At 40.6% G+C, this 19,199-nt stretch overlaps 1 protein-coding gene across 5 annotated transcripts in view; it reads left to right on the top strand.

Annotated features, from left to right (window-relative positions):
* The first annotated feature begins 1,250 nt into the window (after positions 1-1,250).
* Positions 1,251-19,199, top strand: part of PLEKHA1 (pleckstrin homology domain containing A1) — a 37,047-nt gene continuing 19,098 nt past the window's right edge. For 4 of the 5 annotated variants that reach the window (XM_086616430.1, XM_086616429.1, XM_086616432.1 and 1 more), the window contains exons 1-3: positions 1,251-1,294; positions 16,116-16,276; positions 18,859-18,915. In XM_086616430.1, coding sequence (XP_086472556.1) covers positions 16,136-16,276; positions 18,859-18,915 — 198 coding nt within the window. In that variant the 5' untranslated portion in view covers positions 1,251-1,294; positions 16,116-16,135. Of the gene's footprint in view, positions 1,295-16,115; positions 16,277-18,858; positions 18,916-19,199 lie in introns of those variants that run through there. The other variant, XM_086616433.1, reaches the window with a different exon arrangement.

Here is a 19,199-nt window from a genome sequence, read left to right as displayed (position 1 = left end):
AAGGTATGTGAAAGTTAAGGCATATCGGACTGTTGGCTGCCATGGTTTTCATTCTGCCACCTTCTGCGTGCGTGTTGTGAAACGGTTTTTGATTTCATGGCTTTTTGGTTGCAAAAAGGGCACATCATTTTCGCAAAGGGCTCTTCCACCCACAGTGCAATGTGAGGCCACATCGTTTAATGAGCCGCCGCGGCCACGACAGCTCTGTCAGCACCAGAAACGTCAAACCAGGATCTAAGAGGGGGAGGGACACGGTGCTGGCTACTGGGAATTGTCTCACATGAACTCCGGCGAAACACTGTTCAGCGAAAATCATCAAAAAAATGTACGAATAATTGTGAATGGAGCCCGGATTGGAAAGCTTCTGGCTGGTGCAGCTGCGGAGCGTGTGACCCGGCCGGGCTTTGAGAGGAAAAAGTTGCCATGGGAATGGCGCGGCATTGTTTGCGGCTGACTTCAGCCTTTACTGCTGAGCTCCGATCACGGCTTTTGTCGCAGCGCGAGGTACGGTTGTTTAACGCCAGTGTGAAACAAAAGGTGTATTTACACCCGGCGGCCGAGTCCCGGTGGGTTTGGTTTTCCCAGATATCGCCGCTTTAAGCCAGGGGACAAAAAATCTCTCTGACTGTTTCAGGAAACACCAAGTATTTTAGTATAAATGTAGTATATATGATATTTCCCTTAAAATCAGTGAAATATCATTACTGGAAATTGTCATTTGCCGCTCGGACCGCAGCGACTGACGGCTTCAAGGAGCTGTGAGGCAGCCCCTGGGAGAGGCGCAGGGGAAGAGCCTCCACACAGCCAAACCGTTAATGCCTTTCCTGCCGGTGCCTCTCCGTGAAATTTCACGGTAAAATCAAACTAATTGCACGTTCAAAACCCAAAGCTGTAGAAAATTAGGATGAGCGCTGCCACATGCACTCGCGTAACTGCTGGCGCTCCGCCTCAGCCCCCGCCGCCGGGGAACTACAACTCCCGTCAGGCACTGCGCCGCCACCTCCCACCTCCCGCCGCCGCACTACATATCCCAGAAGGCTCCGCGGCGCCGCGCCGCCCGGGAGGCAGTTGTGAGGCGCATGCGCACGGCGGGGCGGGGGCGTCGGCGGTGTCGCCGCGGTTGGCGGCGGCGGGAGGCGGTGAAGTTTCTTCGGAGAGAGAAGGGGGCGGGAAGAGGAAGGGCCGCCCGCCGCGCCGAGCAGAGCCGAGCCGGGCCGGGGGGGGAGCAGGAGGCGGCGGGTCCCCGCGCGGCCCGGCTCTCCTCACGGGGGCTCCCGGACTGCGCTGGGCTCCAGTAAGTGCCGCGGCCTGGGGCGGGGGCGCCGAGGCGGGACCGGGGGGCTGCCGGGCCCGGCCCGGCCCTGCGGGGCAGGCGCCTGGTTGATGCTCTTCCTTCCGCGCTTGCCCGGTGTTGGACCGGGCAGGGCACTGTCCCGTTCCCTCGGCGTCTCTTCTTTTGTGTAGCTCCTCGGTCGTAGCCGCTTCGTGCCTTTCGCTTCCCTCCTCCCTCTCCTTTTCCTTCCTTCTGGCTTTCCCTCGAAGCCGCGGGGGCTCGCCCCGCGCTTCACCTCGGGGGCAGTGGATAGGAGGCCGCGGCGTGATTGCCCTGCTAGAGCAGCCAAGGCTCTGTCACACCCTCCGAGGTAAGAGGATGATCTCATTCCCCGTAATATATATATATTTTTTTTTTTTTCTCCTCTCTTTTTCTCAACTTCGGTCTTTGAGCATGCTGGGAAGGAGCGATCTTATCTGGGCAGAGCCCTGCAGTGATGGTGCCTGGGAGGGTGTGGGCTCCCGGAGCACCTCGGCTGCCCGGCCGGGCCTCCCTCGGTTGGAATCTCAAGCTGCGGCTTCAAGGAGAGCTGAGCGCGATCGGGAGAGGCAACGTTTCGGGGCTAGTTTGGTTTTTAGCTTTCGAAGGTGCTGGTTCTGAAGAGGGCTCTTCGGGAAAGCTGCTGCCTGTGCTAGCAACGCAAGCTGCGCCTCCGAGTTGTGTTCTAGCTCAGTTGTAACCCGGGCTGGTTAGTTACTGGAGCAAAGTGTCTTTAAATGGCTAACTTGGCTATAAACGAATGTTAAACTGTAACTAACCTTGTCATATTTGCAGTTTTTAGCACGTGTAATATTCCAGGTAGGCATTTGACGTGCTACTGACTTAACACAGACTTAAATTATGCATTGTGCATAATTCCCTTAGGTGTAACTAATGCATAACCTTCATAAAAGGCATTACATTATTGCATAAAATGTTTGCATAGTAACATCAAGAGGACAACAATTTGTCTTTGGGCAACAGGCTCCTGTTTAGTAGGCTTTTTTAAAAAAAAAGGTAATTTTCACTAATCAGTGTACTATGTCAGTTTATAAACAAGCAAAAGGAACAGTTTATCTTCAAGTGGAGAAACAGTTATTAATTTGTTAGACTGAGCATTGTGAATTAGGCATGAGCAAAATGATGTTGTTTATCTGAGTAAAGTTGAGAGGGAGAACTACTTTTTTTTTTTAGATTCTTAAGAGCTAGATCTCACCATGCTTCACCTTCTTACAAAAGCATAGTACTTTTAAAGAGGCTGCTAGACATCCTTGCATATAACAAGCTGAATGACACCAGGTTTTTTTGGCCTTCTGACAAATTTTACTACAAGAGGCCATAATGTCTGTAAAGATACGTTTTCTGTTCTCTTCCCATTACCCAATCCCATACCTGACACTGTAAGACAGAGGCATATTTGATCATACAGTTTGGGCCTACGAGGTGCCAGGAATAGCTTCACTGTTGAATCCAGCAGGGTGTTGTGTTTTTTTTTTTTTTCTTTGATTTGTCCACTTCCTTTTTATAGTTGGGCTGTGTTCATTATGATGCAGCACAAACACGATCTTTATTGAGATGGAGCGGTGCGTGGCAGCTTCGGCTGGTCGCTCTCTGATTCTGTCTTAATGGATTTACTGTACTGCACTTTTAAAGATTTTTTTTTTTAATACTTTTGAGAGTAGTTATGAAGTATGATGAAGTCTTGTATCAGTTCATTTCACAGCTGGGTTACAGAGGCAACTTTAAAGCAAATTCAATAGCTCTTGAGAAGGTCTATACATCCAATTGCATATAGGGAGACTTCTTTAAGTTTTATCACTTGGTCTCGTGAGGCTGCACGTTGCATAGATTCACAAGACACTCGCTGCATTCTAGTAAGTCTTAACAGTGGGTTCGGAACAGTGGGCTTGCCTTTTAGCTCCCTGCAGTCTTGTCTCCTACTTCTGCTTGTTATCTTTACTTGAGAGTGTCACACAAGTAACAATACATAAAACTGGCAGGTATGTAAAGCAGTGAAGGGTAAAAGTGCTGTTTTCCTGTTTGTCCTGTGAGTAAGTGTTAAAAGTGGGCTGAAATCTCTCATGGTAGAGAGAGGTTCTTAGCCTGGTGTTCATATTTGTCGGAGAGCCTTTTAATTCAGGGATAAGTAAGCACTGATGCTGCAGGACGTGCTAATTCAAGAGACAATACACGGAGGTTTTGTGAAGCCTAGATATCACTGAATGCTAGACTGCTGGAGACAACTTTGCATAAAACTTTCTGCATTCTTTTTGCAGTTTTTAAAAGTTGTCATTTTATTTTGTTAGCGTAGAAAATTTGATTTCATGTTAGTAAGTCGTAAAGACGAAATCTATTTTCTTAAGCCATTTCTGTGGTTTATGACTGCAGTTGGCCTTATGTTCCATGGTACAGCTGTACGTTTCAAGGGCAGGAATTGCAGAAAAAGATGCACAGTAGGTCACCGATAGGTATATTGCAGTGTTTAAATGTTTCAGAGGAGCAGATGCTTTCACATAAATTAGAGAAGTGACAAAGAAGAACCAGTGTACGAGGAAAATAGGAAGCATCTTAGTGCTTTTCCTCCTCTCCCTCAATATTTATTCTTCCTCAGGAGTAGTAACTGAGTGACAGAAGACAGACGGACACACGGGGAATAAGGCAGGTGTGTGTATGAGGAAAAGACCTGCAGGAAAAGGCCTTGGTTTTTCCAGGTAGCTGTGGCTTATTTCGGAAGGCAAGGAGGCTGTATCAGCAGAAATAATAAAGGCTGCCTGTGTGTCAGGGAGTTAGTGTAGAAGAGAGGAAGTGCAAAAGTCAGTTTTTTGACTGTAACAGATTAGAAAGGACTTGAGGACGTTACTGAAACGTGAACAGATTTCTACTTGTAATACAGTCTCCAGTGTAGTGTTGGACATAGCCCAAACTGCCAGGCCTGCAAAATTCTTAATCTATTTTAGCAGATCTAGAATTCCATCGATGCCTTTGTTACTGAATGTTCCTGGTTCTTTAAGGTAGCAGTTATCATAATATGTGTAGGTTATTCAAAACGCAGCAAACCAGCAGCACTAGGAAGTGAGTACACGCTGTAAGTGGGAAGTTTCCTTGCGTGCCGTGATGTGCGCTTTCTTACACCCAGCTGTATGTCAGGGTTTGTCTAAACGATCGCTTGTGGTACAAGAGTGTGTATCTTTCTTGCAAGATTTTTTGGTTTTGGTTGTGTTTTTTTTTTTTCTCTGATAATTATGAACAATAGAAACATTCTTAGAAAATACTTAATAGGGTTTGGAGCCAAATAAACATTTGCGCAGTTGTATGATTGCATGAAAATACAGGATCGTAACTTACTTCAGTGCCAAAGTATTGGAATTTAGGTGACTGGCTTTAGCATAAAACGTTTTTACAAAGTGAAATGAGTGCTATAGATGTCACCAGAAAACTAACATGTATTCTTTTGGTTTTGAGCCTAAATGCAACAAGACCTGGCTGGAAACTTGCTCTGAATGCTTTATAAACTATATAAGAAACATAAGTATCAAAATTCAAGTGAGCTTATCTGACATACAGAAATAAAGTAGCTGCTTTAAAAAAAAAGTGCCTGCTGAAGAGGTCAGAGTGACAAGTACAGCTCAATTTCAGGTCTTGAAATGACACTTTAATGCACATAATGACTGAAATGAATTGGAATGGGAGATATGGCTGAGCTGTTTCAAAAATTTTTCTGCTCTTAAACAGATCTCTTAAATTAGGGCTTCGAAAATTTGTAAGTTTAAGGTCTTCTTGATGCATGCTGTAGCCTAACTTCGAGAAACATTTAGATGCGTGTTTGTATATGGCTCAGTTTTATAAATAACACTTTCCTGTTAGTGCTAGGTAAAGCAGCAGGGTTTTGTTGCTATTGAGGAAGGAAGCTTGGTTCATTGTCTCAGCACTAAGCAGCGTTTTCTCCCTCCAGGGACTTGCAGAAGCATCTAGAATGTGTAGGTGTTTCTTTAATCTTGGAGAAGGAACTTATTAAGCTTTCTGGTGCAGAACTGTATGAGCCACTCAGTTTTAACAGATGTTATCTGCACGAGTAGGGAGTTGCAGGTCTAGTAGACATTTGTGGCATTCAACAGTTTAAACAGTTTTCAGGTTTGAACATATGCCTTTGCCTTGAAAATCTGAATAGTTTCAGGTGTTTTATGTAGAAGAAAGGTGGTTCAATGGTGAGGTTGCAGCTCTGGGACTTGGGAAACAGGTTCAGCTCACTGTGTTGCCAAAAGCTTCCTGTGAGGCCTGGGACAAGCTGCTTCTCTGTCCCTCCGTTCTCATACTGGAACTGCAGAGTGGTACCAGTGTTACAAGGGGTGTCAGTCAGGTTTTGGTGTGTTCAGGCGCAGTGGTAACGTGGGGCACACAGCTCCCTTATGCCAGGAGGGAGAGGGTGGAGAGACTGCCCGAGTTAAAAGCTGGGGGTAAGCTCCAGGCAGAAGGAGTAAAATCAGGAGAATGAGAAGGGGATAAGTTGTGACTGGAAGCCTCTTGAATTGGTTAAAAGGAGAGAAAGCAAGTCTTTAAAGCTTTAAGGAGCACTGCATTGCTCTGTTTATTTAACAAAGTATAAAAACAATGCTGAAAAAACCTGAATGAACCAGGCAACATTTTTCTATTATGATTCTGCCACACAGGGAACAATAGCAAAGCCGTCTCTGTTCCTCTGTCCACTGTTCTCTTCTTTGGAAAACACTTTTAACTCTAGCTAACCATCATATCCAACTGTTTTAGCTATCGATTTTGTTCATTTGTTCTGCTGGCATGATAGGCAGAATCTCTTAAATTCAGGCTGATTTATTGTCTTTTTCTGTGAAAGAGGATGAGAAAAGATCAGCTGCTTTACCTCCCCACTCCCCCAAGGGGCAAAAGGATTTGCAGCTACCTCTAAACAGCAGTGTCTCTGGTAACTTTATAGAGCTAAAAGTATTCTGGATTTAAAATCCTTTAAATAAGATTTTATTGTCATCGCTATAAACTGAAAACACAGACTAGACAGCGATTACCAAGCTTTGCAAACGTGTTTTCATTGTTGGGAGTCAACGCTCCCAGGAGCTGTCTGTCTGTGCTGATAGGTGATAAATCCATTAGTTTAACATGTAATTATTTGGATGTCTATACTCTCCATGAGTGCTTTGGTTGCCACCACATTTACATCCCATGTCCAAGAAAATACGTTTGAACTTGTTCAGACTAGTGACTTAATTAAATGTTCTTCTGTTAATCTCCAAAACAGTTACATGTCGGGTTTGTTGTGAGAGCGAGCAGTCCTCTGAAAACTGCACTTCAAAAGACGTCGTTAAATATATCGGTTAACTCTTTAGGGAGGTGCTGTAATTTATTTAGACTGTCTTGCTGATTTGTGCTGGTGCCCTGATTTTTGGGTGGAAGAGCGGGATTTCTTGGGGAGGTATGTTTGTTCTCTTCTTGGGGGAGGGCTGCAGTTCAGTATGTTGAAAACCACTCTGTTGCATAGTCATGGTAAATTCAGGATTTCCAGGCGTGTTGTTGCACATAGAGGACTTGCAATTCTTCTGGAGAATTTTCATCTCGCTGTGTGCGGGTCAGGCAGCAATCCTGCAAAGTGCCAGGAGCTTGATAACTTCCTGGTAGTATTGGGATGACTCTGTAGGTGGAGCATTGTTATTCTCCCTGTGCGTCGTCATTTACGCTTTGAGAAACCCCAGTATCAGTGCAGAACAATAGCTGGGCAGTGAACTGGTGTTTGCGTCGTGGCACAAAGAAGAAGAAAGGTAAGGAAGAAGGTCAGCAGCCAGACATGGGCTGTACCTGATGTGGGGACAATTCTGAGAGCTCCCGGCTTGCTTCCAAGGAGGAAGGCTGCTGGAAATAAAACACGTGCTTCGCTGTAACTTCTCCCACGATTCGAGTGAAGCGTGAGTGTGCTGGCACTGTGCTGCAAAAGCTGTCCTTGTAGATAAGCTTTGATTTTTGTGGGGTTTCTCCCTGTTTCAGATGAGACTTCAATGTACTATGGTGGGATTTCATTTTCGTAATTTAAGGAGTATAAAAAAGCGGGGAGGGAGGTAATGACCTGAAAGCCTTTCCATTTGATGGGAGTTTAATTTCCTCCTCCCACCACAGTGAACAGGAGCTGGCGTGTGTTCTGCAAATGAGTGTTGGTTTGCTTGCATGAGACAAAGCCTTTTTCATCCTAAAGAGCTTTCACTAACCTTGCATGTCCCAAAGAGCTCCGAGATTAGTCCCAATCGCTGTGAATCCTTCTGTGGCACTAATATGATTGATAAATAAGCAAGATGCTGGAGGAGATGTCTAGTCTTTGCAGTAGTGGGAGTTTTGGCCTGTGTAGTGGCTTATGCAATGAACTGAACATAGTCCATACTGTGAAGTCCCACAGTATTAAAATAAGTGAGGTGAAATCTTAATGGCAACAATTTTTCCTTCCCAAAGCATTACTGTAGATGAACCATTGCATTTTTTTATTCTGCATCAAATTTGCTAAATTAGTTCTATAAAAACAAATTTGATAATCAGTTACTTGCTCTGTGTGCTTTCATTGCTTTCATTAAATCCTTTTACATTTTTTAAAAAAGGTCAAACCAAACATTCATCTGATTGATAGTGTTCTTTTCATTATTTGATACTTTAAATGAACTGAAAAATCAGTTATTTACAGTCCTCGTTAGACTCCATAGTTTGATAACGAGCGTTACAAATATGCTTCCTTGCTTTGTTCTGAGCTCACTGAGAACAAAATTAAATGTCTCCTTGTGTTCGGATGGCCTGTAGTATGTGGTACTATGAGTAGACATATATAATGTGAAATCACAGTTGACAGGTATTGGCTTTAGAGTGTCTAAAATACAGGCACTTTAATGGAATCAGTCCGAGTATGATCTTGCATTTAAACTTGGAACTTGCCTTTGGATCTGTATGTAAAAGGTGATCTTTTACTGCTACAACGCGCTCCAAGTTTCCCTCTGTTTGGCTTCTACCCAATGTTTTCGGCACAATGTTTTGGTGTTACTCAGGCAGATGATTCTGAATGAAAGTACTACTTAAAAATAAAATTAATTTAACACATTCCTACATACATGCTGCTGTTTCTTTAACAATGTAAGATTACTCTGAAAACTGTAGAAGGTATTTTCAACTCGTTAATTTCCTAACCAGCTGGCCTCATGATTTTTTGCATACTTCACAGGAAGAAGGTCTATGTTTGTGCTAGTGAGTTTGTACACAGGATTCAGAGTGAAAATCAACAACACCGGCTCAAAAATGGCAAACTTTTTTTTTTAAGCCAGCATCACCTTCTTTTCGTATTGAACTTTCTCAAGTCAAAGAAGTTTCATCAGGATTTGTAGTTTGATGGAAATAGTCTTTGTGCTTCAGAGTTGTTGGGATGCTTTTGAGACTCTTGCCCTTTCGTGTCTGAAGACAAGTTTGGGTTGAATTTGAAATAGCTGACAGTGTGTGGAATCTGAGTTCTTGGAGTGGTTGGCCTAGATGAAACAGTTACTAGTAATTGAAATGAAACAGGTTTTTTACTAATGAGTAACTAGTAATAATAAGGAATCCTAATAAGTAATGTGATTATTCCCTGCTTAATTTTTAATTTGGTTTGGTTGTTGCATGTAAGCATTTTCAAGAACAAGGGCCTAATTTGTTGTGTTTCAAGTTTTACATACAGCATTAATTTAAAATTCTGAAAAGTCCCAGAATAACCTTACAAATAATTGTAAATAATAATCAACTCTGAACCTGTTGTTAAGCATTTTACCTAATCTGTAGCTGAAATTAATAAGCTTTTAAAAAGTTGAGGATTGTAGGAGACAAGTCAAAGTGAATTAGTGTAACTGTATTTTGTTTTCTTCTGTTGTACTCATCTCTGGTTGTAGCTTATTTTGAGTAACTTTGTAGTACCTAGGTTGAGTAACTTTGTAGTACCTAGGTTTAATATTAGCTGATGAAAATTACTTTTGAGTGTTGTAAAAACTTTGTGTTATTGAACATATTCTTTTGCTATATTTTGACTTTGTAATTTTACTGTATTGCTTTCTAGGCTTGTAATCACTCATAAGTTATTAATAGATAAATTTCAAGAGTGTCTTTTATAGTGGCCTCATTGCACAGGATGTTTCCTTTTATTTGTGTTAGCTCAGTGTATTCAGAGGGACAATTTGAATACTTGTTTTAGCTAGGTGATTTTTTTTTTGTTTTGGCTGTCTTAAGGGATCAGTGATAGAGAGGAATTTTGCATCCTGTGCAGTGCATTTCCTCATTTCATCATATCCCAAAGCCTCCGGCTGCTATTGCAAATACCGTAAAATGGAGGAAAGGAGTTCAATTAGGAGCTGCAGAAGTTTTTTGGGGAAGTACCAGACTGTTTCATTGTGGAACTTGTAGATTGTTTTAAATAGGCCAGTGGGTGATGGATTCGTGTAGCTTCAGAGCGTTTTCCTTAGAACTTCAGTCTTCCCCTAAAACATACTGACCTTTTTGCCTAGACAAAGGTAACATGGCTGCAGTTTGGCCTAAAGATGAAGAGCTTGTGCATGGATTGATGGTGTTGTCCATGGTGAACAGTGTGTCGAGTTGGGAGGCAGACTGAAATGGCTATGGAAAACCTTAACTGCCAGCGTGGAAGGGAGGAAGCGGGTGGTCTGTGTTAATTAATGGCGTGCATCTTTTGTGGTGAACTGTTTCACACTTCAGTTTGAGCTTACTGTTTCTCGTTGCCAGATTACTATACTGAGGGGCTTGGAGTGTTGCAGGCTTTACTGAATGCAGTCTGTACTGAAAGAAGGTATATCGAGCTGTATGCTTTGATGCATTCCTAGTCTAAGATGTAAATTTCAGTAAATGTTGGTTATATGTGGATGTTGAAAGCACCCGGGATTGATGCTGTAGCATTTATGTAGTAGATAGTACGCAATAAAATTATAGTAATTTCACTTAGAATGATTGAATAGTTTGATTTGCTGAGGTACCCTGGAAAAGAAGGGAGTAGTTGGCTTATCCTGATTTAACAAGTCTTCCTGGAAAACAGCACATCAGATGCATTTCCAAGACGGAATGATGACTGAGTAAGACTTAAGTGCAAGATAAGACTGCTGGTTTTGTTACATGATTCATCAGTGCTAATGATTCTTCTGTGTTTTGGCCTGTTTGGAAGCTGGATTAGGTACTGGGGGAAGGATGTGTTATTTGATATGCCTCATAGTTTGATTAGGGATAGGAGAGGTCTGGTACTTATTTCAGGTTTTGTAATTTTGAAGATTAACGTCTTATGCTTAGGAATTCTTTTCCAGGTAAATACTGGCCTTTGGCACCTGCTTTTTTCTTGACCACTTCAGAGAAAAAAATAAATTTAAGGGGCAGCATATCCTGGAGACTTCCAGTTCTCATTTGTAGATGTATTAAAATGTTGCTAATGGTTTGATACGCTTCTAGCAAGTCAAAGCCATGTTTTCTCTGTTTAACAGAAACACACAATGTCTGTTGTGCCCTCCGGAACAAAAACAAATCAGTGAAGAATCTTTTGGAAATAGAAAAGCTCAGCTTTATAACTGTCATTTTAAAACAATCAATCCTAAATTATCTTTCATTTTCATCAGAATTGTACCCAACTCATCTTTCCAGCTCCTGGATTAAATGTTTTTCAGTCCTGTTTTGGGTACTAAGGAAATTGTGGCTTTAAGAGGTTTGTGAAAGACGAGCAGAGACATTGTGTCTCATTTTCAATTATCTACACAATGTTCTGCCTCTACTGGAAGATTTTCAAGGGGTTGAAAATGAAGAAATTTGGACAGCTATCCAGGAAGATTTATGTGACTTGTTTTCAGAGGCTGTTCTGAGATGGTTGTCTAAGGCTTGGGTGTTCCCCCCCCCTCCTTTGTTGTCCTGGATGTGTACAAGAAGGAAAGCTTTCATTGCTGTGTTCTTCAAGGTATAAGCAGGATGGTCTGAACTCATCCCTTACCCTTGGGAGTCAGTAAATGGAGTAAATGGCCAGTAAAAGAGATGACCAACTGGAGAGTAGCTGATTTACAGCAGGAAGCTGATAGTAATTGCTTAGGCAAAAGCCAAGAGCACTCAATAATTAAAAGCTGTCCCTGGAACTGCAGGAAAGCCTGCAGACTGCTGGAGATCCTGCGTGCCTTCCCTTTGCAGTGATGGAGCTCGTGTAAATAGAGCTTAAAAAGAGGGTGGGAGGAGGGACGGGCGTGACTCATGGCATTTTATATTTATCACTGTTCATCAGTTCAGAGAGATGAGTAAGCAGGTAATGTGTGTTTCTTAATCTTCTAAGCTAATAGAAAAAAAGTCCCAAAGTCATCTCCTGTGGTCAGTTAAATCCAAAGTTCAAAATGTCCATACGCTAATAGAGCAAGGAGTAGAAGTGTTAGTCTAAATTAAAGAAATTAAAAAAAAATAGACACAAAGCTTGGGGAAAACACATGTAAAGTAAAGCTGAAAGGCAGGCATTAAGGAACAGTGCTCATCTTGCTGTATTCCTTAACGAAGCTTTCCTGAGGATAGTGCAAAGCCTGTTGCTTTGTCCTCTTACTCATATGAAGTTCCACTTTCTCTAGCAAGCCATTGCCAGTGCCTACGTGTGGAAATCAGCATTAGCTGTCACAGGAGGGACTTGGCCATAGAAGTGTTACCACACAGGCCTCGTGTAGGCTTTGTGCTCGAAGATGTGGCGTCTACAATGAAACTGGAAAGGAGGTGAACTCAAGAACAGGTGCTGGTGTGATACAAAAAATAGAAATTAGTGTAGGAGAGTTTAAGCAGTCTGTTATAGATGGTGAAAACGAGATGCTTGTGTGCCTCTGCAGGTTCCAGTTGTGCAGTCGTGCATTTACAGTTACAGACTGAGAGAAGATGAGCCGTGATTTTTATTTATAGTGGTACCCAGGAGGCCGGGCAGCCTTCAGTTTGTGATGTAAATGGTGGGGAATGTTGGTATATGGTACACCCCAGAGGAACAGGGCAGCGAGAGGCGAAATCTGAGAGAAGCTGGGCTGGTGAGGTATGTACCCAGTTAAATTAGTGCACTGCCACGGTAGAGAGGGATGTAAGGCTTCAGAAATAAGTGAGACTTCCTGTTTGGATTATAACACAGCCCTCTGAGAAGGAATTCTAAGGAGCTGAGAGTTTTCTGAATTTTACATGTAAGTGTCACTATCCACCACAAAATGGGTTTTAAAAAATATTTTAGCTTCTGCTAGATTATGGTGAGAACCAAGAGAAAATGGACCACAGGGGTATTTTTGCTGAAGTAGCACTATGTCACTGACACTTGTCTCCCTCTTTCCTGCTGCCCCCCACTCTGGGGAGGGAAGATTGAGTAAAACGAACTTCTGTGTAATCTGTTACAGGTTTGATACCTTCAGCTTTTCTCTCTAAGTCATAATATTTTTAAAATATTTGGTTCTTAAAGTGGGCAGAAGAGTTATTACACTGTTCTGTGCTGCAGCAAATAACGAAGTATGCATGTGATAAGAGCTATAAAATGTACACGGACTTGGAAATTTTTGTTTTATAATCACTTGAAATAATAATTTCATGAAGAATAAATCATACCTCTGTAAGACAGGATCCATATTCTGAAGATATTTTTAACTTGGAGTTCTGGTGAGTTGTTAGGCTGGTGGTCTTCCAGCCAGATTTCCTACACTGAAGGATTAATGTTGGAGTTCTGCAATTCCTTTTATGACTCTTTAGAAGTAATGTGGTAATTCCATCTTTGTTACTTTTTTTTGTCAATCTATTGTTGCCAGGAAGGGTGTCGTAGTGGCAGTTTTGTCATGTGTGTTCAGTTGCTTTAGTAACTGGAAGAAAGGCACAAATTGATTTTTTTTTTTGAGTGCTACAAATTGTGGTTCGTTAATGAAAGCTGAATAGAATTGTTATTAATTTGTGGTGGGATCTTGCCAAGGTGCAATATGATGGAAGCAGACTTTTAAAACTGGAAAACAATTGCATTATTTCATGTTTGATTTTTTTATCTCTAAGAGCATCGGTCTGGTAGATGTCAGTAATCTGTGAGAAATTTCAAACTAATCTGAAGAAAACAGCAGTGTATATACAACTGAAGTTTTTAAATCAGTGATAGTTTATCCTGTATTTTCATCAGAGAACAAAAGAATTGCAAACAGTATCATTCTGTAGGCTAGAAATTACTAGTAGTACTTTGAAATAGAAAATCTGTATGAATTTAGGTTTTTTTCTGTGAAAATTGGTTTATTGACAAATGAGAGAAAGCTTCTTGTTGGTTTTATTCTAGGATTCTTAATTTTTATCTTGTTTCAAAAACAAGTTTTCCTTGTTTTGTTTTCTTCGCATTTGTAGAAAACGCAGCTTAAGCCTCCTCAAACAGGAAACAAGCCACCAATATTTGCTTTTTTTAGCCACCAAGCTTTTCCAGGCTTTAAGCTTAAACTGTTGATATTAAGCTCAAACTGTTTCCCAGAAGTGCTGTATATGTCGTTGAGGGACCACCTGGCACTGCTGAGGGCACTACTGGTAAATGACAATTTTTAAAATCCATTGAAATGAAATCATGCGTGATGCCAAGTTCTGCCTGCTTAAGGTGTAATTTAGAGGACAGCTGCCCTCGAGCTTGCCCATGGCTACAGTTGTGTTTGTAATGAGATGTTGCTTCAGTGTAAAGTGATCTCAAAACCCAGCATGTGAATTACTGGTGAATGTTGGTTACGATTTTGACGTCTTGAGAGTGCCCAAGTGTTTGGTTTTGCTGTTGCTTATAACTCAATTACAGAACTCGTCTTAGATCTGTGATATTTAAATTGAGGAGCACACTAAAAAAAAATTACATTACCTTAATAAATTTTGTTAATTTATTGAAGAACAAACCTATGCCTTTGAAGTTTTAAACCATCGTTGCATATCTTGCATATAGAGTCTTTTTTACCTTTGGAGGTGGAAAGAACAAATCAGTCAAGCGCTTAATGTAAGTTTTATACCCACATAATGTCCTTGCAGCTGTATAGAAAACGTCTTGCATCTCAAACAAAGCTGTGGTAGCTCTGTTATACACAAAAATGCATATAACTTTAGAATTTAATAGCTTATATAAAAACCTGAAAATTTTAGTAGTCTGTCACCACTATGATATTGCAGTCTCTTCAGCTTTCTGCAGATATTGCTGAGTTGGGTTTGTTAGATCCGGTCCCTGATGTCAGGCTTAGCGTAGCAGTCTTGAGTCGGCACCAGGAGATTGGTTTGCTGTTGGGCACGGAAAAGGTTAGTTATTCTCCAGATTGAACTAAATGCCTTAAAACTGCTTACTGGAAATTCTCCTAATATGGTATCAGAATGGCGATAATAGATTTTTAAAAAATTGTGGAAGCAAAATTTGTCTAGAATTCTAATTAGTCATATAAAATGGCAGCTGTAAATACAAGCATGTGTCTACATATTTGTGTATTTGATCCCCCAGAATAAATGTATGCTTATCTGTATAGCTGATTCCCCAAAATAAACGCTTTAAAATGTGCTTAATTATCAGGTTTTACTGTGGTGCATCAGTAACTAGCTGCAGATAGTTATCAGGTGTCTGCCTAATTGTGTGTGTATATAACAATCTTTAAATCAAATAACTTTAAGCAAGGAAATAGGAAAGGTAAACAATTTCAAGAAATATGAAAAAGAAACTTCCATGTTACACAGCGAAAGCTGGAAGATGTTACAAAAAGTGTGAAGTGCTTAAACGTTCTATATCTCATGTTAATATTTTTGGATATTTTGGATTTCTCAGTTTTGTAACAAAAATGTAAAGAGGACTGAATTGTTTCTTTCCTGGGCTGGGAAAAATCGGCGTTGACTTGAGTTTTATCATATTTAAATGTTGGTTTATTGCCATTTTTAGATGAGTATGCAAATTTCTTTGGTCTTACAAGGCTGGCTCTTAAGGTAAAATGATTGTCACATAAAATAAAAGGAAGCAAAAAAAGATGATGCAATAGCCTGCAGTGAGACAGAGCCATAAAAGGTGAAGCAGGCAAAATGGGAATAGGTGGTCAGCAGTACAGATTTTTCTCTATTTATTTTTTAAAGCAAAACAAACAAACAAAAACCCACCAACCCAACCCCCAAAATAAAAAAAGCCCACCACCCACAAGCTTAGTACCACGTCCATATTTGAAGATTTCGGTTTTGGACTAGCAGGTGTGTTCACATCTCTGTTGCTGCACATTCAACTTCATTTTGACTATTTAAGGATGAAAAGATGTCGGTTCTTAGACATTGTTAGACACGGAATTATTTCTGTAGGAAAAAAGAAAAATGTGAACAATGCTTCTGAAAGCCTTTTTGTTGCATTTGCTTAAGCAAAATATGAAAAATCACATTGGACAGTAGAGCTGCTGACAAAGATCCTTTCTTGACCATGAAAGGCAATGTCAAAGAAGGAAGTGTAAACCAAGCATTGTCTCAACTTTGTGCAAGTTGTGGAGGAGAAGCTTTGATTATTTTTAGTGGTCATGTAAAAGCTCGTCTTGATGCTCATCTGCTATTTACCACTTGTATCTGTGCCCTCAGGGTATTAGATATCCTGAGTATATGCTTCAAAGAAGTAAGAAAGACCTGTGTAAAAAATCCAGTGGTAGTGGGGAGAAACAGCTACGCTTCACTTATTCTTCTGTAGAAACTTCTTTAAGCTACTAGTTGAAACTGCTGAAAATGTCATGGGTAGGCATAGAACAGTCTTAAAATTAGTAACGAGGAACTTCACTTAACTTCTGTGCTTTTTGTTCTGCAGTGTGATGTTCAGGGTCAGAAATGCCTTATGTGGATCGTCAGAATCGCATTTGTGGTTTCCTAGATATTGAGGAAAATGAGAATAGTGGGAAATTTCTGCGGCGGTACTTCATTTTGGACACACGAGAAGACAGTCTGGTGTGGTACATGGATAACCCACAGGTGAGGTGTTCTTGGCAATAGTTTTCTGGCTTCTGTCAACTTCCACTTCTTAAGATTTATTTTTTTTAACAAATTTACTTAAAAATTGACTTTAATATTATGGACCTAGAAGCTGGGGGAGGGGCGGGGATAGTAACATAAGTGAAATAATTGTAAATCAGTGTTTCTTCTTTGCTAATATGTACAGTCTTTAAAAAAAAAGTTTATATTTCTGTGTAAAACGTTACCAATTGCTCTTAATAGTAAAAGGTTAGAAACAACTTGAACATCCAGTGAATTTCCAACATATGGAATCTAAGTATTAACAGGAGATTTGGGGATCAGGTGGAAATCTGAAATTGATCCCACGTATAAATCAGTCATTGGTTTTGAATCGTGATGTGCTGTATTGACTTTCTGTGAAGTGTCTCGAGTGTGAATTGCAGGTTCTTGCAGGCACTGGGTAGTGCTGTGTGACACAACCAGATGAGCCGAGTCACATACGAGTTTCAGTACACACCTGATGTGGAAGTGTGTGGTTTTCCTTGCATTGCATGGGGCAGTTAGCTGTTTCATATTTACCTCAACAGGATCAGTCATTGAGAAGCAATTTCTAGTGATGCTTGCAATTTCAGTACAGCACGAATACTGTCTGAATGGGGAAAGCTTGTATCCGTCATGATGGACAGCATTCTTCATATAAAAGCTACTTCTACAACATACACCCATCGAGGTGTATGTCTAGCATAGGGGAGAACAGATAATTGCTTAGAATTTGGGCACAGAGACAGTGAAAGTGTAGGATCTAGATCAGCTAACAACGGTCTGCCAGAAGAATATTCATGAACCACTCTGCCAGGAAGACTGGAGTTAAAATGCAGTAGAAGTCTACTGTTCAGAAAGCAACAAAAAAAAGTTTAAATGATGTGCAAGCTCAATGAACGTGGCTTGTGGCTGAAGCATTTAGCAGTTCTTACTGAGGAGAGAAAATAATTTCTGGAAATGAGACTTCAAATGTTTGATGTCAATGAGTGATATGAAGCAATTCTTTTTTTCACTTTCTCCTGTGATAACCAGGGTGTGTGGGAAAAAACTTGAAATGCTGTAGAAGTTGCAGTTCTTCAGAAGTTTTAAGGCTAATGGTATTTGCAGTGCACACCTCTTAAGAGTTTTTAGTTTAGGCTTTCTTAGCTTTTTCTTTTAATGGTATTGTTCACGGACAAATGAAAGGGTACCTTGCAAGAGGCAAGTTGAAACTTCTTGATTTTCTTCCATTGCTTTAGTTTTGAAAACCAGATTTTTTACAGAGCCACTGTGTGGAGACCATTCTTAATCCTTTAAGTGATGAAACTCTTCGTATAGGATGGGTCTGTGGTGTGTGCAGAACTTCACTGGGCCCTTTGCTGAAAGAAGTTCTCTGTATCTGTGAAAATCAGTTCAGCTGTTCAAAGAAATGATGTTTTTAAGTCCACCATTAGCCACACATTATTATCCTAATATAAAGATTATAACACAAGAGTATGCTGGGATCAGAATAATTCTGATAAAGTAAAACTTAAATTTTGGGCAGAATGGAACGACTTTTTTATTAAGCTTCCGTGTTACCAGTCTGTAGTAAACCTGACCTACTTCTTACCTCTGAAATATGAATGAAGTGTAAACCAATTATTTGTTTTTCTGACTCTGAGTAGCATTAGGCTCATCTTTGATTTGGAAGTTCATAAGGCACTGCAGAGTAATGAAGAGCACTTCAGCTGGGGAAGGGATCAGCGAGCACATGCAGTACCATTTTATGGTCTCCTGGGAGGCCCATAGTGGGAAGAACAATACTGTTAACATAAAGGGCCATTTTGAAAGTAAAAATTGTAATGGAAAAAAGTGTATGGAAAATAACGCTCTATTTAAAGGAGTAAAATTAGGAAGGCTGTTTCATCAGCAACAGTTAATAAAAAATTTCACCACGGTTTGTGATGCTCAGGTCCGACTGTTGTATTTCTAGGCTACTAGCTGATGTAAACAGTAATGTAAATGGTAAGACTGGTGTGCTAAGCAAGGGTGTAAAAACAATGGACAACTCCTTTCTGAACTGTAGATATACTTGAGTTTAACTGCAGTTTCAGGAAGTACCTGGTCTTTCTTTGCAATAACTTTAATATTAAATGATAAGACTATGATTTTTCAATCCATTTTGGAAAATATGTGAGGCGGCCTTTGAAGTATCTGACATAATAGATGAGTGTCACTTCTTGTCCCTTCCGCATGCGCTGGTCAAAATACATAGGACGCCAACATCTGCTAAGGAAAAAGTATTCTTTCCGGATTTCCTGGATGCAGAACTGCAAGAATCCTTTTTCCTCTAGTAAAATACATAAACCTCTGAAACAATTACTGTTTCTATTGTTTCTAGCAGTCTTTCTGTTTTCAGTTGATTAACAGATGTGTGAATAATAAACAAGTAGTTTAGATCCTGTTTCGAGTGTACATTGTGTATTGTCTATAAAAACACAGAGGATTTTCTTTTTGTTTGTGGAATTAAGTTATTTGCTTTTTATGTGTAAACACTGACTGTGAGATGAGAATAAACTAATTTCACTTCATTTCAGAATCTTCCCTCTGGATCTCCACCTGTGGGAGTCATTAAACTTACCTATATTTCGAAGGTAAGGTAATATGTAAGACACTTGTTGCTAAATTTTGGTGATGACTACCAAGGGCCACTTCTGAAGGCTTCAACTTTAGACTATTTTAAAAGCCTCTTAGGTAGTGCATGGGAAGCTTTTTTGCTTCTGTGCTACTCCTGAAGTGTTACAAACACTTCAATAGTGTCAGATTTAAATAAGAACAAACTAATTACTGTGTTGTCTTTGTGATTTCAAATGGCAGCTCTTTGTGCTGCATAGAGTTAATATTTCTGAACTGTATGTTTCAGTTCTTTGAGTATTTG

The sequence above is a fragment of the Tauraco erythrolophus genome, chromosome 9 (assembly GCF_009769465.1).
Source record: "Tauraco erythrolophus isolate bTauEry1 chromosome 9, bTauEry1.pri, whole genome shotgun sequence".
Lineage (NCBI taxonomy): Eukaryota > Metazoa > Chordata > Aves > Musophagiformes > Musophagidae > Tauraco > Tauraco erythrolophus.
The sequence above is the reverse complement of the archived record's forward strand: the minus strand, read 5'-3'. Positions and strand labels throughout refer to the sequence as shown.